At 31.3% G+C, this 24,163-nt stretch overlaps 2 protein-coding genes across 2 annotated transcripts; both read left to right on the plus strand.

Moving 5' to 3' along the window:
* Nucleotides 1-3,378: 3,378 nt before the first annotated feature.
* Nucleotides 3,379-15,549, plus strand: LOC130974109 (dolichyl-diphosphooligosaccharide--protein glycosyltransferase subunit STT3A). The gene is made up of 23 exons (XM_057898860.1): nucleotides 3,379-3,686; nucleotides 4,558-4,620; nucleotides 4,826-4,881; nucleotides 4,966-5,037; nucleotides 5,207-5,312; nucleotides 5,391-5,441; nucleotides 5,706-5,801; nucleotides 6,031-6,090; nucleotides 6,197-6,310; nucleotides 6,625-6,711; nucleotides 6,876-6,979; nucleotides 7,066-7,161; nucleotides 7,509-7,629; nucleotides 7,723-7,803; nucleotides 7,893-8,024; nucleotides 8,124-8,351; nucleotides 8,740-8,883; nucleotides 9,397-9,583; nucleotides 9,657-9,754; nucleotides 9,894-9,973; nucleotides 10,057-10,144; nucleotides 15,161-15,250; nucleotides 15,353-15,549. The coding sequence occupies exons 1-23, from the start codon at nucleotides 3,567-3,569 to the stop codon at nucleotides 15,407-15,409; spliced, it is 2,331 nt and encodes a 776-aa protein (XP_057754843.1). The 5' UTR covers nucleotides 3,379-3,566; the 3' UTR covers nucleotides 15,410-15,549.
* A 2,519-nt stretch (nucleotides 15,550-18,068) lies between these two features.
* Nucleotides 18,069-23,519, plus strand: LOC130976915 (non-specific lipid transfer protein GPI-anchored 1-like). Its single transcript, XM_057901868.1, has 2 exons — nucleotides 18,069-18,452; nucleotides 23,036-23,519. The coding sequence occupies exons 1-2, from the start codon at nucleotides 18,116-18,118 to the stop codon at nucleotides 23,278-23,280; spliced, it is 582 nt and encodes a 193-aa protein (XP_057757851.1). The 5' UTR covers nucleotides 18,069-18,115; the 3' UTR covers nucleotides 23,281-23,519.
* Nucleotides 23,520-24,163: the final 644 nt, after the last annotated feature.

Below are 24,163 nucleotides of genomic sequence, written 5' to 3' on the forward strand. Positions count from 1 at the left end.
TTTGACGTCAACGATCAATGAAATGCGTCAAACTCAATGGGTTTGAAAATAGGAAAATGCCAACTTAACGACGTTCTTGTTGGCAACATGACATAAGCATCGATATAATCATGCAAGAGTGTGAGCCCCCAAGTCTAAGTCTTGCAGCTTAGCTACGTAAGTTAGTGACAAGTAAGTCGATAACAACATCATAATGTACGCCCTCACTTATTTCCTAATAGTCTCCTCATCTATATCTGGAGAAAGCTTACTAAATATCTCCTGGATCTATGAACACTTCATCGTGAATTTGTCAATACAGTCTGCAGGAGTTAACATACTGAGTAGCTCTTCGAACCAAGTCCAAGCAGGTCGGCCGCTCTTAATAAATCTCTCGAAGTTTGTCAGGCGTCCATTAACGTAGTTACTATCGATTGGAAAATCTAGCTAGTATACTACATCTTGTAATGGTGAACTCTTCTAATGGCATATGAAAGTATGCGTCTCAAGATGCCATCTCTTCACAAAAGCATTAACTAGCGGCTCATCCAGTTTAAACTAGTGGTTATTGAGTCTCGTAAGATGGTATAATCTGATCGTCTAGGAACATACCGTATTGTCTCTTCATGCTAGTAATACATTAGATCGACTACATAACAGTAATTTTTTCACTAAAAATCTAGAATAAACTTTACATGACAAAAAAAATATATTAAAAGAATTCTAAATTATTCATATCCCGTTGAAAAAAATAATTAAATAATAGTTAAAATCATAATTTTATAATTTATTAAGACTTAGTTTGATAAAGTTTTACATTTTTAAAAGTAACTTATAAAAGTTAGTTTTTTTTAATTGTAGCATCTATATTTGGTAATTAAATTAAAAATGACTTTTAATAAGTATAAATAACAACAAGTGTATTTAATAAAATAACTTTTAAAATTTAAAATATTATAATAGATATTAATGTAAGAATTAAATTTAGATATTAATTAATATATAAGGTTATATTAGACTTTTTAATTTTTATAAATACAAACTAACTTTAAAAAAACTCCCCTTTAACTACTTTTAAAAATACCCACAACTTTTAAAAATTGTAAACACAAGCACACTAATTTTTTGAAAAGCATAATCGCCTCTTCAAAAAGTTTAATTAAACCAAGCTTAAGTACATCTTTAGCAAAACAATCTTATCCTAAAATATTATTAAAGTCTAATCATAACATATATTCAAAATTTAATCATGGAGTTTCTACCATACATGATACTCTAGTTTTATTATCCCTAGAAATTAAATCTCTACAGTATCTACATTCACCTATCACTAATATTTCTATTTTTTTAATAAAAATATAATTTAAAACAATTCTAAATTACTATTCTCACTAACATTTCTAATTTAAAAATTCTAATAAAAATTTGTAAATCACTACTCTAATTAATATTTATAACATAATAATTCTAATTTACTAAAAATTGTTAATATTGTTAATCTAGCGTAAAGAATAGAATTTTATATTCTTACCTCCTCATTAATGTTACTGATAATATGAACAACTCCATCCAATCAGTAAATATGATTTAAGCCGTCTTTTATGATCGCAATTCAAACTTTGTCGTTTGTTCTCTCTCAACTTGAGGTTTGGAAGTCGAGAGAGTATTGTAAATGTAAATCATATGAAGCCAATTTAAACTTTTATCTAAGGAGTTTATCGATAAATCGAATTAATATGTTTCAATTTATATAAAGTGATTTTGTAATAAATCGAATTTATTGAATTTTATTTATATTTAGAGATATACGTTATTATAATTCGAATGAGTTTGATTCAATTTATATTGAGGTGTTGGGAACAGGGACGGACATAAGGGGGGCGAGTGGCAGCCTCGGCCCCCCCAACTTTTTTTAATTGTAATAAGTTATTATGTATAATTTAATTTTTTTAAAAAAATTATTTAGTATTTAGTCTAATATAAATAAAACTTCAGTCTAATTTAAATATTAATAATTTTTAATATCTAAAAAGTAAGTAACAATATTAAACAAATCTGAAAAAGATATTATTACTAATATTTTTTAATTAAATAAAAATTTTCAAATCTCATTAAGTGAATTCTTTTTCTTCTTGTGACCGTCTTTTTTTATTCATTTGATATTAATTCTCTCTGTTTCAACTGCTACAATTAAGAAATCTTTTTCAACTATGAATATTGTGAAAAATAACTTAGAAACAAAATAAAAGATGAATTTCTTGTTAATTGTCTTTTAATTATATTGAAAAGAAAATTACTGAAAAATTTGACACAAATTCCATTATCGGTGAATTTTATGATACGAAAAATCGACCACTTCGTTAGTAAAAAGTATATACATATTTTTTTTACTTTAAAATATATTCTCTGTCAAAATATTTTTGTAATACATCTTATATTATATAATTTTTTTACATAATTTTTAATATTATATGCGTTATTGGCCCCCCATAATATTATTTCTGGATCCGTCCCTGGTTGGGAACATACTATGTAATTTGTGTTTAGGATATATGTATAATTTTCAACTATATTCAATTTATTTATTTAAATTATCCTTAAATTAATATCTTGTATGGTAAAAAAAATGAGTTTATTTATTTTAAATTATTTATTAAAAAAAGTGTCTTTTTAAAATTAATTTATAATTTATTTTGACAAATATTTTTGTAAATATACATAATTAAATTTGAGCTAAATAAATAAAAATTATGAAAATAATTAATATTGTTCCGTTGATTTTCCACAATTAATGGCACAATTGTTAAAAATATATACATCAAAGGAATTGTTTTGAAATTTTTAAAAATTTTTAGAGATTATTTTAAAATTTTTAAATTTTTTCAGAAAACTATTTTAGTTTTCATTTTGTGCATGTTAATATTTTACACCAATAATTACTATTGATGAGTAACGAATTAAAATAAAAAGCGAATTAAAATAAAAAGAAATTGTATTGTGTAACGAAAAATGAATATAAAAAATTGTTTGCATATTTTGAATTAAAAAAATTTAGAATGTGTATTATTTGTATTTATACTTTTAGTTATTTTTTATTTTTAAATTTTGTAAAAAAAACAAAAATAGTTAAAACAATAAAATCCAAAAGTGTTTTAACTTAAAAAGTTTTTGGATTGGTTTTGGTAAATACTCTAACGTTGTATGGCCAATTTGCCGTAAAGCCGTCGTTATCCAAAGACCGGAGAGGCAAAGTCCAACAACCAATGACATGAACCAGCGTGGCAAAATTTCGTCACAGGTCTATTGCAAGCTCAACATTATATTGCCACGTCAACAGTGACTTTCAGACCGCGCAGCTGCAGCTACACTCTCCCGCACCATATCATAGCCTAGTCTTCTCCATCTCAAAATCCCACTCTCAGACTCTCAGGTTCTCACAACCACCTCTCACTCTCTCTGGCTCTCAAACCTTGCCTGCCGCCGTCGCCCTTCCCCGGTTATCGCCATCGCCTCGCCTCGCCTCTACCCTCGGATTCACTCTCAACCCTCGGGTCGCCTCGCCGCCGGCTCCTTTCTCTTGGCCGTCAATGGCGGCCTCCGATGCCCCCAACGGTGATGTCCTCATCAGGAACGCCTTCGGAAGCGTGCTCGCATTTCTCATCCTGCTCCTGATCGGTGTTCTCGCCTTTTCGATCCGTCTCTTCTCTGTAAGCATTTTCGTCGAAACTCCTTTTGCTTCCACAGATCTGTTACCTACGCCTCATTTCCTCTTTTTTCCATTGTCAGTGCGATTTGATGCTTCTCAATTCAGCTGAAGCGCTAAATGTTCAATCTAATCGTTTCGTCTTGTATATATAGCAATAGAGTTTGTAATTATCGTGTTTTCGTTGTTGACAACGTGGCTGAGAAGAAAAAAAAAAAGGCTAAAGAAACACGATAGCTAAATCACATTTACTTAGTTGTAACTGTTCTGACATTGTTAGGGACTTTACTAAGTGATATTCATTTATCATTCACTAGTTAAGTGAATGATTTAAGAGTGTTTTAACAATTGGCTACAGAGTAATACATAGAATCAGTTGATGAAATGCAAAGCAAGATACGATAAACTTAGTTTTAGTGTGATAAATCGTCCTAGTATGTGGTATCATTTTAAATTTACATTTGAAATCTCAAAAGTGAATTTTCTGGTTCTTTACAAATATTGGAGTTAATAATTCTAGTATTAATATGTACATTAGAAAGTTGTAAATTTAAGTCTTCGGGTTGGTTGAATTGTAGTTTGTAAAATTGTAGTTCTATAATTTCTTATGTATGAAACCAGTAGCATGAATGCATTTAGTGTACTTATATTTTGTGTTACGTGTAGGTTTCTCCGGTAATTTTGGTTGAAATGATTATTTTGAAATAGTGATAGTGTACGCATTTATATGAACTGACTAGCACTAATTTAGAATGTTGTTTTGTTGATTTTGAAATATATGCTTTTGAAAGTTCAGAGATTAAACATTTTCCCTTTTCTTTTTATGTATTTACAGTTTTTGTATACATTTCAATTTGCCGGGGCATTGTATGCAGGTTATAAAGTATGAGAGTGTCATTCACGAATTTGATCCATATTTCAATTATAGAGTCACACAGGTGAGCATTATTTGCAAAAAAAACTGCTTTATGTATGTTACCAAATATTCTCTGGAGAAATGAGAAGTCTTCTATGCTGGTTTAATGGCATTTTAAAGTTGACTTTTTTTTTTCACAGCCATATGCAGCATTTGTTCATTATCACTTTTTTAATCTCAATATGATAAAGTTTCACAGGAGATGACAAACATGTTGTTGGTTTCAGTTTTTGACAAAAAATGGGATATATGATTTCTGGAACTGGTTTGATGACCGAACCTGGTAAGTAGCTGGTGTTTAGATTGGCACTGTTTTCCCCCATATATTTAGTTTAATTTAGTTTTCATGTTGCTATTCTATTTCTAGGTATCCTCTTGGTCGTGTAATTGGTGGGACTGTCTATCCTGGTCTGACCTTGACAGCAGGAACCTTATATTGGTAAGTATTTTGAAGTACACAGCTAGAGATAGTTGTCCTATTCTATTATTTATTTATTTATTTATTTTCTAGCAAATAACTGCAAATGTTAATACCATGTAATGTAAGCAATTATTTCAAAGTTTATCAGGCTGGTTTATACTTTTGGATCATTCTCTTCTGGTGTCAGGTTTTTGCATTCCTTGAACATCCCCCTCTCTGTAGAAACTGTCTGTGTGTTTACTGCACCTATTTTCTCTGCCTTTGCTTCATGGGCAACTTATCTTCTGACAAAGGTTTGTGGTTTGTTCATAACTAAATTGTGCCTTTTACATTTTTGTTGTTTGCTAATTTGCTGTGGCTGCTTTCTGTAGGAGATTAAGGGTGTTGGAGCTGGCTTGACAGCAGCTGCTCTTTTGGCCATGGTGAATTTCTTAACAGGCTGTGATTTAATGATTGCTTTGTTTGCACTTTTCTATTCATTATAAACATTTGGTCACAATGATCAAAATTATTGTTTCAGTCATTCAGAACATCTGAAATGTTCAAATCACTGTTATGTGTATGTCTGTAAAATAAATGGCGTACTCTCACAATGGTTTCCCTCTTCTGATATGTTGTGGTTGTTGTTCCCTCAATTCTCTTACGTGTAATGGGTTGCTTTTCACTAAATCTTGTCATGTTTGCAGGTCCCTTCATATATATCTCGATCAGTGGCTGGAAGCTATGATAATGAAGCTGTGGCTATATTTGCATTGATCTTCACTTTCTATCTCTATATTAAGGTGCACAATGGAAACAAACAAGTTTACTTATATTGAATGGAATTCTTTAAAGATGTTTGTTTTGTAGACATTTCCCTCAACCGTTAGAACGTATTATCATCGTTGTGTGATGATAGGTTATTTTAGTACTATGATTAACTGTCTGTTATGTACAACTCAGCATAGAGATTATTTTGGTTTCTCTATATTTAAGGTATTTGAATTCTGACTTTATTTATATGTTATGCAGACACTAAATACTGGATCCCTCTTTTATGCAACTTTGAATTCACTATCATACTTTTATATGGTAATTTTTATTTTATTATTATTATTTTTTTTATATTGCTGTTATTGTTGTCTTTTCCCAATCTATTATCTTCTTATTTATGTTACCAACCTTTCTTATTATGCAGGTTTGCTCATGGGGAGGGTACACTTTTATCATTAACCTTATTCCAATGCATGTACTCTTGTGCATAGTTACTGGTCGCTATTCTTCACGGCTGTACATTGCATATGCACCTCTTGTAAGTATCTATTTTGATCATGTAGTTATGTAAGATTTTAAATGAATGCTTTTGCCTTTGGTTTGGAGTTGGAAAAATGCATATTACTTTATCTCAGGTTTGAAAGGTAAGCCCTAATCTGAATATTGTTTATGGTAGTTTTGGTATTCAGAGTGAAGTGTTATATAACCAGCATTTACTTACTTGTTATACCAACTAGACCTGGAATTGGAATTAAGATTAGATGTGAACTGTGCATGGTACATAATTAGAGAATGTCTGTTCTCTGATTCCTGTCTAGATACTGATTAACATTATGAATTCTCTCTGTGCAGGTTATATTGGGCACACTGCTGGCTGCCCTGGTGCCTGTTGTTGGGTTTAATGCTGTAATGACATCAGAGCATTTTGCATCATTTCTGGTGTGTTTTCATTTATTCTTTGGATAAAGTAAAGAAAAGTATCCAAGTTTGTGTTTTAACCTATTAGTAATACTTAACTCATGTTTTGTATTTTTCCTTCTATTCATATCCTATTAATTAGTCTCTTTTAAGCCTTATCTTTTTCCCCTAATTTTCTTGTGCAGGTTTTTATTATCATCCATGTGGTGGCTCTTGTGTACTATATCAAAGGGATTCTTTCCCCAAAAATGTTCAAAGTAGCTTTGGCACTAGTTGTTTCCATTGGCCTGTTAGTATCCATTTAATTAGCTTATTTGACTACACCAAATAATCCAGTGAGAAATTAAATTGATTCCCTGTGTCTGTATTTTACAGGGCAGTGTGTTGTGCAATGGTAGCAGTAATAATAGCCCTTGTAGCTTCTAGCCCAACAAAGGGTTGGAGTGGAAGAAGTTTAAGTCTACTTGATCCGTAAGTGCTTCATTTGCTGCTCTCTTTTTATACTCTTGATTTTGTTACTCAACCCGAAAAATAAGTATTGGAAAATTAATTTCAGTTTTATGGCATGACCTCTCACATCCTGTTTTGTTACTTGTGTTTGGAGTGCTTGTTGATCCTATAATTTTCATGATAGTTTTAGAATTATTAAATATAGCTAAATATGATTGCCTACATAAATACACTGTTCAGCAGAATATCATTTTACCCATGAAGTTATTAAATATAGCTAAATATGCTTATCTTTAGACACTTTTATGCAAAGTATTTTCTTTTCAAGATTTCAGTTGCAAAGATTTTAACTGTTTGTCTATTTACAGTACCTATGCAAGCAAGTATATACCAATCATTGCTAGTGTTAGCGAGCATCAGCCACCTACTTGGCCTTCTTACTTTATGGATATAAATGTGTTGGCATTCTTGATTCCAGCTGGCATAATTGTAAGCTTTTGCTTGAGTAAAGGATGTTTAATTTATTTTGCTTATAGTACTTAGTCATGATTGGTGCTTGCTTTTCACCCCTTTCTGATGTAGGCTTGCTTTTCACCCCTTTCTGATGCAAGCTTGTTTGCGGTACTCTATATTGTACTATCAGTATATTTTTCTGGAGTCATGGTAAGAATAATCTAGACAGTAATCTAACACTTACCACATTGTTTCTTTTACCTTATGTAAAGCATTCTATTTGACATTTCAAATATCAGGTTCGCCTGATGCTTGTGCTTGCTCCTGCGGCTTGCATCTTATCTGGAATCGCTCTTTCTCAAGCTTTTGATGTTTTCACACGATCAATTAAGTTTCAGCTACCAAGCCTATCAGATCATTCCCATATTGATGTAGGCTTCTGTTTTTTCAATCCTCGTCAGATTGAGCACTGCTTTACATTCTTCTATTAACTTCATTACATTTTGTGTTTTTTGACTATCAATATCAAGGCAAGGGATGCCAGTTCTGAAAATGTTGTGCTGGATGACACAATAAAGACAGATAAAAACGAGGATACACCAAAGGAACGGATGACAAAAAGGAGCAAGAAGAAGGAAAAGGAGCCTGTGGAAAAGCCTCCAACCAAGTTCCAAATTAAGAAGAGGCTTTCGGTCTTGCCCTTTGAGGCATCCATCATTGCTGTTATCTTACTTGTCTTGCTGGTTGCCTTCTATGTGGTAATTTGACTTTCTTTTTCTCTACCTTTTTATAGTTTTCTAAGCAGGATACTGTTCAATTTTTAGTTTCTATTATCTACTTGACATATGAGGTGAAATGTTTTCTTTAATCTAGTTTCTGTTTGTCCACAGTGGGAATTGACAATTTATTTCTTCATATTCAACTAACATTAACTACCACTTTACAAATTACTTTAATTAGCTGAATACATCATGGTAAATATTGTACAAATCTGCTGCTTAATACTAAATAGGAATATAATGTACTTCTATGATTCTTAGATTATTATTTAATAACATAAATGCCCCTTCATGCCATTGTGCATGTGAAAAATATATAGCTTTTGTGATGTTTATGGTGACCTCATTTTTATGGTCTATCTTGTAGGTTCACTGTGTATGGGCAGCAGCAGAAGCTTATTCAGCACCTTCTATTGTTCTAACCTCACATTCAAATGATGGACTTCATGTTTTTGATGATTTTAGAGAGGCTTATGCTTGGTTGAGTCATAATACAGACGTAGATGATAAAGTGAGTTTCATTGCTTTTCCTTAACTATTTGGGCAAAAGTTTTTGTCCAGCATATAAAACTCACTTAGATGATAAAGTGAGTTTCATTGCTTTTCCTGATAGGTGTCTGTTTTACGTTTACCACTTAGAAGATCAACATGTAGGCTTTCTACTTATATTACCTTTGAAAATCATTGTTTGTAGAAACTTGATTTTGAGCTTTATTTTCTTTGTTTTATACTATTCTTGAAACCTACAAGTGTGATATTTCTGTTGCCAAGCAAATTGGTTCATACATATTTTAGGTGATCCAACTGGTCATGAATTACCTATAGGTCAAAATATACCTTTCTAGAGAAACTATTGGATCCCATGAACATGTTGATTTGTTTCTTATGCTTTTATCAATGGGCAGTTGGTAAGTGGAAGTTATGAATGAGTGATTCAAGTTATTGGGAAGTATTATTTTAACGGTTTTTTTATGCACATTCATGGACGGTTAGAGATATTGATGCAATGCACAATTTGTTATAGGTGGCATCTTGGTGGGATTATGGATACCAAACAACTGCCATGGCTAACCGAACTGTGATTGTTGACAATAATACTTGGAATAACACACATATTGCTACTGTTGGCACTGCCATGTCTTCTCCAGAGAAGGCAGCTTGGGAAATTTTCCACTCCTTGGATGTCAAATATGTTCTTGTTGTCTTTGGAGGTTGACTCTTTTCTTTGTTGAGATTATCTTTGTCAAGTCACCCTATTCTGATTTGTTGCTAACCTATTATTAGGACTGGTTGGCTATCCTAGTGATGATATTAACAAGTTCCTGTGGATGGTTCGTATTGGAGGGGGTGTCTTCCCGCACATAAAGGAACCAGATTACTTAGTAAGTTACACATATGCAATGTAGATTATTTTATCAAGGCATCTATATTTCATGTGGGAAGTTCTTCAACTGTAGCTTCCTTCCTTCATGGCTTGTTAGGAGGATTGTTAACATGCATTTCACTTTTCTTGTTCAAAAGAGGGATGGTCAGTATCGAATTGATTCTATGGCCACACCAACTATGTTAAACTGCCTGATGTATAAACTTTCGTACTACAGGTCAGCTTTTCTTATTTAGTTTCTAAGTTTTTGCATTGTCAATTTTTAATCCACTTATCTGCTCTATCCTGTAATTGTTCCAGATTTGTGGAGACAGATGGTAAGGCCTTTGACCGAGTGAGGCGGACAGAAATTGGCAAGAAATATTTCAAACTTACCCATTTTGAAGAGGTCAGCTTGATTTTTATTATAAATTTTAGAATAAAGTATACCTTTTTTCTCGAAATTTTTGAAAATGTTAATGTACAAAAAATAGGAGAAAAACTCATTGCTTTCATTTCATTCAACAAGTATATATTCACTATCATCTTTCATTTCCCCTTAAGCTTGAGTATATAGATCAATATACCAAGGTTGTTACATAAGTAACTTATTGTAGGGCCTCTTAGAACCTTAGTTAAGATATTTGCTAGTTGGTCATTTGAACTAACAAAGGTTGTGGTGATATCTCCAGATAGAATCTTTTGTCTAGTAAAATGACAGTCAACCTCAATACGTTTAGTCCTCTTATGAAAAACTAGATTAGAGGTAATATGCAAAGCTACTTGATTGTCACATACAAGAATCATAGACTCTATTTTCCCAAATTGGAGTTCTTCAAGTTGTTTTAGCCACATTACAATGAAGTTAATGCCATAGCATGATATTCTGCATCAGCGCTAGATCGTGAAACCACATCTTGCTTCTTACTTTTCCAAGAGATAAGATTGCCACCTATAAAAACAAAATAGTGAGGTTGGAAGTCTATCTATTGGATCCGACTATCTTTATATGGCCCTTATCCTTGTAAAGAAGTCCTTTACTTTGATATATTTTACGATACAAATCATGGCATTCCAATGAGTTTGACATGGTGAATTCAATAATCGACTAGCCCCACCTACTGCAAAGTAGGGGTGTCAAAGCGGGCTACCTGTCCCGCCAAAACCCGTCTAACAGCAGGGATCTGCCAAACTCAAACGGGCTTAAACCTCCAAACCGCCTGGCTTGATGTTGTGCCAGCCCTCCTTCCATAAATAAGCAACAAATTTCAATATAATCCTAAATTCCTAAATCAGAATTAAAAAAAAAACATAAATTCAGCATCAAGCCAACAAATCTCAACAAACTCCTAAATCAGAATTTTATGAATCAACAATTCCCATAAATAAGCAACAATTAGAGTTTTTCAACAAGAGAGTCTAGGGGAGGGGCCAGTAAAATCTGGCCAGCACTTAACCAGAAAAAGAAAAGTGAATAATCCTACACCATTAGATGAAATCTCACACCATTAAAAACACCAATGATGGCTAATTGATGGTTACAAATCACAAAATTTACTGGCTTTCTAGCACTCCTCTTTCAACAATTCCATAAAAATTTATAAAATAAATAACAAACGAAAAAATATTAAAAAATGAATTTCCCTGTGTTAGATCAGGAGCAGAGGAACCTGCTGGAAGAACCTGTTATAACCATTTTAAAAAAGTGGTTAACCAAATTGATAAAACCGATTTGTAAATGTGTTAACCAAACCAAAACTGATTTTATGGGTTGGAGGTATAAAATTAGTTTTTGTAATATAAATGTGTTACAGATTTGAACAATTGGTTTATAAATTAAATTTTAAAAATGAAAATTCTTTTTAAATAAGAAACCGGTTTTCAAGTGAAAAGCTGGTTATTTTTTAAAATTGGTTTTTATATTTAGAATTGGTTTAAAACTGGTTTATTATTTTTGTAATCGGTTAATGACTGGTTTTTTCATTTAAAACCAATTTGGTTTACTAACCTAATCAAATTCCGGGTTAACTGAAATCAGGTATGGTTGTTTTGGTTAACCTTAACCAGTTACACCTATAGATAACATGCAGAGAGGACATCTCCCCAAAAGGAATGGGGAACATGATAATGATGAAGAGTCGTCGTAGTGGTTTCAATTAAATGACGATTTTTGTGCTCAACTAACCCATTTTGTTGAGGAGTATGAGCACACGATTTTTGCACTCAACTAACCATTGTCTTAAGATTGGGAAGGTTGGGATATCCTACCCGAGCATGGATGGTGAGAGGGTTAGTGGAGAGATTGTAGATATTAGACGAGGAAAAAATGTAAAGGCCATTGGACTCACATCTGACGCCAATCAATCTGCCCAAGCTCCGGTCCTATATAAAGATAGAATCTTCAGTGAAAGAGATCATATATTTTAGATAACGAGTTAAACAACTAACAGATAAAAGGTTAAAAAGAGAACCAGGGACAAATAAAAAGATTTAATGGACACTGAGGGGAATTGATGGGCATTGTAAACCCCTAAAGATTGTGTGGAAGATCCGTTAGCCAAGGTAATTGTAGGTTAGATAATCAGACATGGAAATTTTAGCTAAAAGAGTTCTATTACTAGAGATATGGTTTGTCGCAGCAGAATCAATGACCCAAGGGCCCAAGTTTTGGGATTGACAGATGCAAGCATGAGAGTTACCAATTTTCATGACAGGAGCAGTGACAATAGATTGCTGACGGTTCGAACCATTTTAGAAAATAATTGTAATGGGATTATGGTGAGATCAGATTATGGTGGGAGCACTGGTCTGAGCAATGTTGAGTGATTATGGCGGACGACCAATAAGAGTCCAACACTTATCAATGATATGACCCATGCAATGACAATGATCAGATTTCTGGCGTTGTCGACCCAAATTGCAATTGCTATTGCGGGAACGACCTCAACCTTGAGTTTGAGATAAAGATCTAATCTGTCAACGGAAGTTGATACATTGGCAGGTTCAATAAAATGTTTAGCTGGAACCCGAAGTAATGAGGGCCAAATCATATTAAGGGACGTAACATTTGGGGACCCGAGTATTAAATCACAAGTACCAAAATAGTCAGTAGGTAAATCATACAATGCCACATAAAGAATGTGCTTTGTTGTTCCAACTCTTTTTCTAGGGAAGTAGCAGGAGGCAATAATTCATTGAAATTGTGGAGAGTACTACGAATCTTTCCTAAATATACAGACAAAGGACTATCAATTTGATGGGGGAATTTGGGGGGGGGGGGGGGGGGAATGCTCATAAGGTTTTGACAAATCCCATATAATTGTTGTCAAAAGTGCCTTTGCCTGCATCCAAATGGCTTCACAAGTGACATGTGCACAAAAAAATCTGTTTAATTGAAGAGTGGATGGTGTTCTTGATAACGCTACAAAGTTGGACATTAATGGAATTGCTCATAAGGTTTTGACAAATCCCATATAATTGTTGTCAAAACTCAAAAGTGCCTTTGCCTGCATCCAATGGCTTCACAGGTGACGTGCACAAAAAAATCTGTTTAATTGAAGAGTGGATGGTGTTCTTGATAACGCTACAAAGTTGGACATTAATCTTAATCAACTTAGCATGGTCAATGTCATTAATTTATCTAGCCTTTTCGGTAAGATGTTCTGCATAGTCCTAGCCAATTAGCCATAACTTATTATCAGATACCCAAGAATAATAATTACTTCCAACAAGTTTGTCAGTGGAATGAGGTACACTAATATAACTACTGAAAGTAGAGTTTTCATTCTTAGAGCCACTAGCACCAACATTAGTAGCAAGTAGTAGTACAAGTAGTAGTAGCCATGGGGATCGACAAAACAAGGCAGGAAATGCTTTGGAGGCAAAAAGGGAAATTCACATAGAATTGTATATGGAAAGTGGATGGTTGAGCAAAAACCTATTCTGGAAAGGGGACAAGCATCTGAGCACCATAGTGCAATCAACGACAGAATACGCAATGGAGGCACCCTCACGGCGCCGGCTTCTCAGACGACGGTTCTGATGACAGGCTTGGACAACACAAGACAAGGTGATGTCCTGATTGAATATCTCTGCGGATCAAGGCGGCGGGGCACTAGAACAATTTTGACAGTAGCGGATGGTAGCCAGAATGTGTTTTGTTCGGCTGCCGGAGAGAAGAATATGACCGGGGGGGGGGGGGGGGGGGTAATTGTAGTGATTGGAAAGACATGGTTTTGGAAAGAAAAAGATTACAAAAGGTTAATGGAACTTTTTGGTACACAATGAATTTTTTCTCTAGCCTTTGATACCATGTTAATGTAGAGAAAATAAGAGAAATAACTCGTTGCTTACATTTCATCCAAAACAAGGGATATATAAAGATATCTATCAATTACTATCATAAATGCTAAATTACTAACCACATGCATAAATGCTAAACTACTAACTATCAACTACATGCTGACTTTCAATAGAAAAGTTTCCAAGATATCGTTACTGTTTAATTTGTTTCAATTTTGTCCAAATATATTTCAATTTTATCCTTTGGTCAAATTTTGTTAGTCAAAATATTTCTATTCCAATATTAACCCCTACAAAGGGGGTGAGTGGTGTGGAATGAGGTGTTATTTCACTTTGGTGGTGGTGAAAATGAGGGTAAGGGGTGAAGGCGGAGATGGTGGTGGGGCAGTGACAAAGGTCAAAGGGTGAGAGGTGGCGGCGATGTTGGGGTGATGGAGGATAAAGGATGATAATTTTGATGATGTAGGTGGGTGATTGGTGGTGAAGATGAAAGAGGGGAGAGTGGACAATGATTACGTTGATAAAGTCGATGTAGTATAAATGAGTAGGGATAATATTGGGAAAAATATTGTCTTGCAAAAATTTTACTAAAGGATATAATTGAAACATTTAAAACACTAGAGATAATTGAAATAAATTAAATGTTAGGGGTATTTTTCAAAAACCTTTCAAAAACTTCGTAGACAAAAAAATATCCTTTACCCTAGAATTTAAACTTTCTATCATTCTTTTTCCATGCTTAGGATGTTCTTCATACTATGTGCTTGTCTTTGGATAGTTAATCCCACGTTTTTCCTCCATTAGACATAATTTGTCATCTGGAGTACAGAGTCACTGTTGTTTCCATTTCTCTCAGAAAGTTGTCAATATCCATATGCGACTTCAGTCTTAATTATCAATTTTCTTCATATCTTTTGCCCGTTACAGTTGATTCATTATTTGTTGGTATTTAACATCCTCTCTGCACTGTACAAGTCCACTGTGGATTTGGTTTCAAGTTGTGATATCAAAGCAACAATCAATGGTTTGATCTGTCTTTTGGGAACAATCTCATTATGTTGTTAATATGGCATTGGCCGTTTATGTGCTCTTTCGATGTCTTCATGGCTTTTAATGCCTTCAGGTATTCACAACTCACCATTGGATGGTTCGGATTTACAAGTTGAAACCTCCAAAGAACAGGATTCGGGGAAAGAACAAAAAATCAAAATCGGTATTTATATGGTTTCTTACATGCCTCAGTTTCTATTGCAATATCCGATTAAAATTTATTGATCGTAGTCAAACTGATCTTCTCATTCTTGTTTTTTGGCAGAAAACAAGCTCAACGACCACCTCGAAAAGAAAAGGAACAAGAAGAAACCCATTTTAGCTTATAAATGACATACTTAATTGCTTAAGCACTTGTTTCATGTATACAAGGTTCATCGAGAGATTTTGCAGAAAAATTAGCGAGTCTGTCATGAGTATGGAATGATCAATGAAAGATTTGGAATTAGTTTTCTAGTTGAATGATCATGATCTCATCTTTTTAGGATTTAAAGACCACAGCATAAATGGATTTACTCCGTAATCGTGTATGACAGACGCATCACGTCACGCATGCATAAAATGCCTCCTTTTCGGCTTGTTGGAGGCTTTTCTTGGATTCAACACTTCAACGTACACATCTAAGCTTTTTTATTAATCAAGTTCAATCAAATTGGTTTAACATGACAAAAATCAGTTATGACTAGCATTATTCAAAGTTTTATTATCTAATTTGGTTAGTTTTAGTTCATAAAAAGACTTAAATGTACAGCGTTATTTTTACATATCACTAAAGGTCTATGTTAACACTTAGAACATATGGTCAGAAGTTTCGATTGGTGGAGTAAGAATGGATAGAGAGAATATCAATGCCTCAAGTGGGACAAATTTTACAGAACTAAGGCAGGGGTGCCGGGGTGGGTTAGGCTTTAGGAATTTAGAAGATTTCAATTTGTCCCTCTTAAAAAAAAGAAGGGCTCAAAAGTCAAAACTCATGAAGAGACTAAATTCACTAGCAGCCAAGCTAAACAAAGAAAGTACAACACCATATCAAATTTTCTGGAAGCTCATGATGGATATAGTCCCAGCTACACATGGAGGAGTATTTGGAACGCAAGAAATGTATTGAAGATAGGATGATGTCTATGGCAAAGTAGGGATGATAGATCCGTGAAAATTTGGAATCTCCATGGGTACCCAATCAAGACGGTCACAAGATTCGGAGTACCAAAGTAGACGAGCTAGATGAAACAATTTGATGAGGGAGAATGGATTCTATCTAAGACACTGCCTTATGCACAAGCATTCCACACTATCAAGCTAGGCATTTTATTTCTAATAACACAAATAATATTTGATGATGATGATTTTGCATTTGAGTTGGGAGAAGAGTGATGACCATGATGCTGTAACAATTTGGAATTAGAAGAAGTGTGATAAAGATTTCACTGTAACTTGTATTGTATTAATTTTAAATGGGTTTGATGGCGATTGTGCTGTTTTAGTTTTAGCTTAGACTTAATTTTCTAAATGTAAATATGTTTCTGTGGATAGGGTTGGGCAGAGAGGTTTAAGGTGCAGATAAAGTTCAGTTTTAGAGATTTTAAATTTGAGGGTAATAAAATACGATAGAATTTTGGAAAGATTTTACATTTGCAGTTAGGATTGAAGTTAAGATAGAATTTAAACCTTACTCTATCCTATCAGTTATCAATTCAAGTGATAGAGTAATTCATGAATTAGCTCAATAGACTTCTACGAATCTAAATTTGCTGTGGATAGAAGAGGCCGTGTGTCATATTTGTAACTTGAACTTTTTTATTCTTTGGATTCTATTACAGACTTTATAAAAGAAAAGCAAGCTTAAAAGATGATTTGTGTTGTTATGAAGAAGTTTCAGGCTATGCAGTTTTTATGACTGTAAATGTTTTTGTAACTCGAGTTTTATATCAAAAAATATTTGTAGCTAGTCAATTCGTGATTAACTGCAAATTTTATTTTTAAAAAATTTACTAGTGTTTTCGTAGCAAATATTTACCTAAATTACTATTGAATTTTTCCATAGCGATGACGACAAATTTTTAATCAAATTATTGTTGGATTTTTTTACGATATAACACTGAAAAATCCAACAATAATAATCACTGTCAAATTAAATTTTTGGATATAAAATATGGTTATTAAAATTAAATTAACAATTTATCCGATTAAAGTATTATGTTATTAAATCATTGGTTCGACCGATTAATTTGGTTATAACTATTTATTAAAAATATAATATTAGCAATTACCGTGTAATCATACAAAATATGTAACTAATAAAGGATAATTTTTATTTTTTAATTTAAAAATAAGTTAGTAGAAGGTACTGATCTTGGAAGCTTAGCTAGATCGCCTCTAGCAATATGTAGTAGAATATTAAGGATTTGGATTCTCTAAATTTTGAATTTTATTCTGAAAAGTAAAGTGTAATTTTTTATTATTTATTTTATAGGTGAAAGACCAAGAAACAACGTGAAAAAAAAACATTTAAAGATAAAAAATCACACCTTATTCTCCCAAATAAAAATTTAAAATTTAAAAAATATAAATTCGAATATTAATATACCATGCACATCTCATCTCATCATTGTTCATATTCATATTCCCCTTCCAACACTGACCTTAGCCCATAAATAAATCTCGGTTATTAACTAGAAATGGATTCTCTCCAGTTTTTTTAACACTTGAGGAAATGCAGTATGATCTCCCACCGTTAACTTTATAAATAGGGTCAAAATTAAATATGAAAGAAAAAGCATTAAAGGGTGCGAGATCACAATTGACACCATCCAGTTTTTTCTTCACTTGAGAGGATCCACTCCCGTTATTAACTAGCTAGTAGATCACCACCTCTCACTCTCAGAATTAAATAGCGACTGACACTACAACAACCCATACAACTTCACCAAATATATATTATTAGTACCATATCTATCTATCTTGCCTCTTCATTCCAAAGCTAAGGTACTTCTGATCTTGATCTTCAACTCAACAAAGTTCCAACAACATGAAGCATTATGGGAAGCTATTGTTGTTGTTGGTGGCGGTTGTTATGGGAAGCGGCGACGGTGCCGGGAAAGATTTGACACAAAAGTGTGGTCAAGTGGTGCAGAAGGTGATACCGTGCCTGAACTATGCGACGGGGAAGGCGAGTACTCCGTCTAAGGAGTGTTGCGAGGCGACAACGAAGATAAGAGAGAGTGACCCTGACTGCTTGTGCTTCATCATTCAGCAGACGCATCATGGGAACCCTGAGAGTAAGAGCTTGGGCATTCAAGAGGACAAGCTTCTTCACCTCCCTTCTCTTTGTAATGTTAAGAACGCTAATATCGCCGACTGTCCAAGTAAGTTTAGAGTCTCATCAGAATTTATTATTTTTTATCATCGATTAGTTATCAATATTTAAGAGTGGTTTAAAAGTATAGGATAAAGTATATTTGTTAGGGTTATGTTACGTGTATATTAAAATCAGTCACCAAATTCAACCACTAATATAAAATTCATGTTGAAATATAAATACATATTAAAAATATATTAAATCATACATGTATTTATATACAAATACATAATTTTAGTATACAAATAGTATTTCTCATATTATTAAATTATTAAACTAAAAAAATTGAATACAATGGTTAAAAATAATAATTTCTAATGGTTATTATTTCTTCGATATCTATTTTTTTTGTTGGTCACTTTTATAAACACATCTTTAAGTAAAAATAATATTATAAACTATTAAATGATTTTATTGAATAAATATATTCGACTAAATTATTTAACCATTTATAATATTATTTTTAAATAAATATATTTTTATAAAAATAATTAATTACAATTGTTATATATTATTTTTTAAAAAAATGTTAGGAATTATCAAAATTTATTATTTTTAATTATTATTTTTATTCATTAATTTAATTTTTTTTAATTAATAATTTAACAACATATTTTATTTTATATTTTTAAATATTGATAATTAGTTAATGACTAAAATCAATAAATTTTTCTACTTCTGATATTAGAAATGATTGACAAGATATAAAATAATAAAAATTTTCTTTATAAAATAAAGTATAAAAAAACAGATATAAAAAATAGTACAAGTATTTTTTGTGTATATAATGTTATTATTACATAAAAAAATATTTTTTAAATTTATTTAATATTTAAAAAAATATTAACTAATAATTTCCTTTTTTCATTAAATTTGCTGCTTTCTAATACTCTTCTTTTATTTATATCTTCACATACGTCTCTTGTACTATGTCCATGAGATCTGGTATTATTTGAATATAGTTATAAAATTAGCTTGCTATATAAGATAGTAGTATATATTAATTAATATGTTTTAAAAAAAAAGTATATATTAATTAATATAAGTATTTGATGATAGTAAAGAAACTAGACGGTGAGACGGAAAAAGAAGAAATTTGGTTCAAGATTTATTAATTTTGATCTATATTAGTTATTAGTATAATATTTTAATTTAACAGTTCAATACTATATTTTTAGTTAATAGTTTTAAATATTATTAATTAATTATTAATTAAAAATAATAAATTGTGCTGGTGGTATAATATTGGTTAATTTTTGTTGATAATGACTAATTTTGTTGTATATACAAAATAGTTTTTTAAAGAAACATGTTGGGACAATATATAATAAAAGATTTGGCCGAAATGACAGCTTCCTTGGTCCAACTAGCTAGGAGTCTTAAAAATTTAATGTCAAGGATAATGGAAAGAATACATGTTTAGAGATTTCATCCACTTATAAAACATTTGTAGCTAATATTAGATTAATTGAATTTCTAATAATAAATAGACTAATTAAGCCAAGTGGAAAACGTTATATCACCACAAATTAATGATTGCAGACCTATCAATCAATTCTATATAATTTATGCTACACCTATATAGATATAGATTACCTTACCTAAGATCGCATATCAATTAATTAACCAGGAATAGGATCTGATTGATGGTATGTATGTTTTAGTTAGGATTCAATATGTTAGAGATAGTTTTCTTTCTATTTATATATTTTATATTTTAACGAATTCCATTAAACTTTTATTCATTTACTTTGTGATTCTAATTAGTGACAAGTTTGGCTTAAAAAATTTGTTTTCATAAATTTTCTTTTATCATATATATTTAAAAATATATTTTTAAAATTTTTAATATGGAAACTTAACTTTTTAAATTAGAGACAAAATTATTACTATTTTAACTAATGTTATACTTGTTATTTCTCGCAATTTAATAATAATAATAATAATAATAATAATAATGCATAACTAACAAATATTATTATTTTTGGCTAGCACTTAACCAGCAATAATTTATATTCATATTTACAGAAATTTTGCAAATAAAAAATATATAATTTATACTTATATTTATTAAAATATATATATATATAAATTAATACAGATTTTATCTACAGTTTTGGAATTAGCACACATAAATTAATAAAATTTATTTATTAAAAATAATTTAATATGTATAGAGTAAAATATCGTTTTTGTCTCCGACGTTTGTGGTAAGTTCTATTTGTGTCCCTAACGTTGTTTAAACTGTCCTATTTGTATCCTTAACGTTTATAAAAGTGATTCAATGTTATCTTACTAACAATTATACTAATAAATCAGATTATATTTTTCAATTATTCTCACTTGAATGTATTCATTCTCAATTAGGTCTCACTTGGATGTTTTTGATTTTAATATTATACCCCCTATTTGTGTTTAGATTCAATTATGTCCTTAGAAAAGTAAATTATGTAAATGTTGTAGGAATTAGTTTCAACTTTTGATAAGCTATTTTTTGGAGTGGATCATCGATTCTATCTCAAACATTTGTATTCTAACTTCAAGAAGAAATTTTTAAAACTTAAACTAAAGCTTTCATGATGTGTAATTGACGGCAGGATAATATTGAATCACTTTTACAAACACTAGAAATATAAATAGGACGATTTAAACTTAAAGATACAAATAGAATTGACTCCAAACATTAGGAACAAAAATAATATTTTACTCATATTTATATTAATCAAATAATAACAAAAAAGTACTAAAAATTGTTAAACCGAATGTTTCTCGTAATAATAATAGGCACATGCACATCCAGTAGTTTCATTATTTCTCTTTAGAAGGGTAGATAAGTTGTTATGTTCACTTGATGCAACAAAATTTTCAATTACCATAATGAGTACTTATGAGTTATGAGTTGTTGTACTAGTACCTAAGTTTGTACTGAAGATAATAATAACAGATTAACAGTAGTCATCATGGACAGCAGTCTTAGTTATGTACTTTAGTTTTTACATCGTCTTCCAATAATTACTATCTTTGCCTACAAAAGAATGTCTTTTGTAAAAAAAAATTTCTAATAAATATTTTTCTCTTTTTATTCCTTTCAACTCAAATATTAACATTTAACACTTATTTAAATTACCTTTTTATTAATTTAATATTAATAATAATTAATTAGAATAAGAATACATAAAAAATACATAAGATTAACTATAAAATATTTTTTTATTTTTTGAATTATAATTTCTCTAACATAGACCTATAAAGATTATTTACTATTAATAATTATAAAGATTATAATCATTACTCAAATAAATGCTAAATAATTGAAGGAACTCAAATAAAATAAAACTAAAACAAATATACTTTAACCTAAAACATAACATCTACATGCCTAGAGCTACAAACTACTAACTTAAACTAATAACTATTAACTATCAATTTAAAAAATGTAACACTACCAATGATGATAATTAGGAAGAGGAAAAAAAAAAATGGATTGCAATATCAGCTTTCTGCCACCTTTGCCAACCTAAGATGATGGTGCAAGTCACACGTACTAGAGGAGATCTTCATCTCATTTGGAGAAGTAGTTTTGGTGCAAGTTATCGGAGACCCATTAGCTTGAGAATGCTCAAGTGGCTAAGACCAAAGAGTCCCAAACATCTTCTCCAGTAACAGAAAATCCAACAAATTAGACATTCAAAATGACATGGAGATTGGAATAAAATATAAATGATCATCGAAGTTCTGAATTTTAATTTTCTGTGATACATTTTCAACAACTTCTTTTCCACAGCCTCCGGTTCTACTTTTGGCTGGGTTTCTACTTCTATAGAATTAGAACCATCCTTTCTAACAAACGTGTTCTTACACGTATTACATCTACATCTTATTGAACATTCAACACCAACCTGAAAGCATTCACAATATTTCTTTTGGTAGAATGATTTTTTGCAATTATATCCTCTCTTGTGATGGTGTTGTAGTTTTATTTGGGTCATTCCCAATTTCAGGTTCAGAGATGATTTTAGGAACAAAAGCCAGAGGATTGCGAGACTCAATCTGTTTACGAGTTTAAAGGACTTCGTCTTTATGATCAAGTTTGTTGTGATAATTCTTACATGAGTAGTTGTCTGTGCAGTAGGCACGAACAGCAAAATACTCACAATATAACTTCAATAGTGAAACATGGTGTATGGAAACTATCCTCAGCTGGCTGAGACCCAATGTCTAATGAATCCACCTCCATTGCCAATGGATCCTGATGTTTATGTTTGGTATAAACTTGCATTTGAAGGATCATAATGGGAGTACACATAAGGAGTACATAAAGTTAACCACAAAATTAAACTAATAAAAAAATAATCTAAGTAACATGTCAATTAAAATTGATCTAATACTATCATTATTTAACTTCAATTTTTAAAATTAATTTAATACTATCATTATTTAACTTTAATTTTTTCTTATAAGTTATGTGTAAATTTTGGTTATTCTCTCTTAAATTTTAATTTTAGTTTTTTATATTAAAAAAATTAAATTTTGGTCCCTTCTCAAAGTTTATGCTAGTTTCGCCCTGATTTTTTCTTTTTGTATACACAGAGCTTCTAGGTTTATCTCCAAGCTCCCCAGATGCTGCTATCTTCAAAAATGCTTCCAAGGCAACTCCGGCTGCACCTTTATCCAGCCAAGCTCCACCGTTGTCATCGACGCCGCCAAAATCACAGAACCAAAACGATTCCTATGGAGTTATACTTCGACCTCCCATGACCATGGAGCTTATAATGCTTGCTATGGCCATTGTTCTGATTGCAATTCCAACCGGATTTGTCACACTTCATATATAATAATCATATTAATTAGATGAGTGGTTATAATTTGAACTCTTTTATTCATAGAACTTTGCAGAATGAAATTAATTAAAATTTGTTTTTGTAGCATGTTGCTATGTGTCTCAAATTACATATGGACCTGTCTTGTTAGTATTTTGTATTGGCTTGATTTGATTTCCCTGTATTATATATTATGTGCTGGTAGAACATATTAGATTATTATTGGAGGAAGTTTAAAGGTTTAGAATAATTTGGTTATGAAGAATGGTTTGCTCTTAATTTTTGAAGAGCTATATAAATGTTTTGTTGGTGTAATCCTACGTTTTTATCTCTTTCGTTATGTTTATCATATTTCTTATACTCCTTATTATATATATACTTGCATTGTTTTCATCTGTTATCTTTTTAAAACAATAATATGTCTGCATACAATCAATAATAAAGAAGAACTTAGAATTGACATTTAACTATAAAATATTTTATCTAGTAGTTTAGTTTTTATTTTTCTTTTGAGATATTAAGAGAAATAGATTATTTCATTTAATTTATTATAATATTGGATGATTAAGAGATTAAGATTTATTGACAAAATGATATTTTTCTTCCTCTATTTTCAAAATGTATACTCTACTGTACTACAAAATTGATATAACATATATTTTAGTCTATTCCATTAAAATATTTTTTAATATTATTGTAATTTTACCAAAAAAAATGTATATATTTTATAAATAAATGAAAGAGAAATAGCCTTTACGCAAACCCTAAGTATGCTGACTTCATAAATTGTTTATGGTTACATATACGACAAAAGGATTTAAACCTAGCTAGCAACTCACACATTCAAGTAGTTTTGTCCATCCATGAGAGTAGGGTGAAGCATTATTTTTTGTTCCAA

Source organism: Arachis stenosperma, chromosome 4 (genome assembly GCF_014773155.1).
Source record: "Arachis stenosperma cultivar V10309 chromosome 4, arast.V10309.gnm1.PFL2, whole genome shotgun sequence".
Taxonomy (NCBI): domain Eukaryota; kingdom Viridiplantae; phylum Streptophyta; class Magnoliopsida; order Fabales; family Fabaceae; genus Arachis; species Arachis stenosperma.

Coding starts and splice junctions, on each gene's coding strand:
- LOC130976915 (XM_057901868.1), top strand. CDS start 18,116: ATGAAGCATTATGGGAAGCTATTGTTGTTGTTGGTGGCGGTTGTTATG. Junction 18,453..23,035: donor TAATATCGCCGACTGTCCAA/GTAAGTTTAGAG, acceptor TTGTATACACAG/AGCTTCTAGGTTTATCTCCA.
- LOC130974109 (XM_057898860.1), top strand. CDS start 3,567: ATGGCGGCCTCCGATGCCCCCAACGGTGATGTCCTCATCAGGAACGCC. Junction 6,091..6,196: donor CACTATCATACTTTTATATG/GTAATTTTTATT, acceptor CTTATTATGCAG/GTTTGCTCATGGGGAGGGTA. Junction 8,025..8,123: donor CAGATCATTCCCATATTGAT/GTAGGCTTCTGT, acceptor ATCAATATCAAG/GCAAGGGATGCCAGTTCTGA.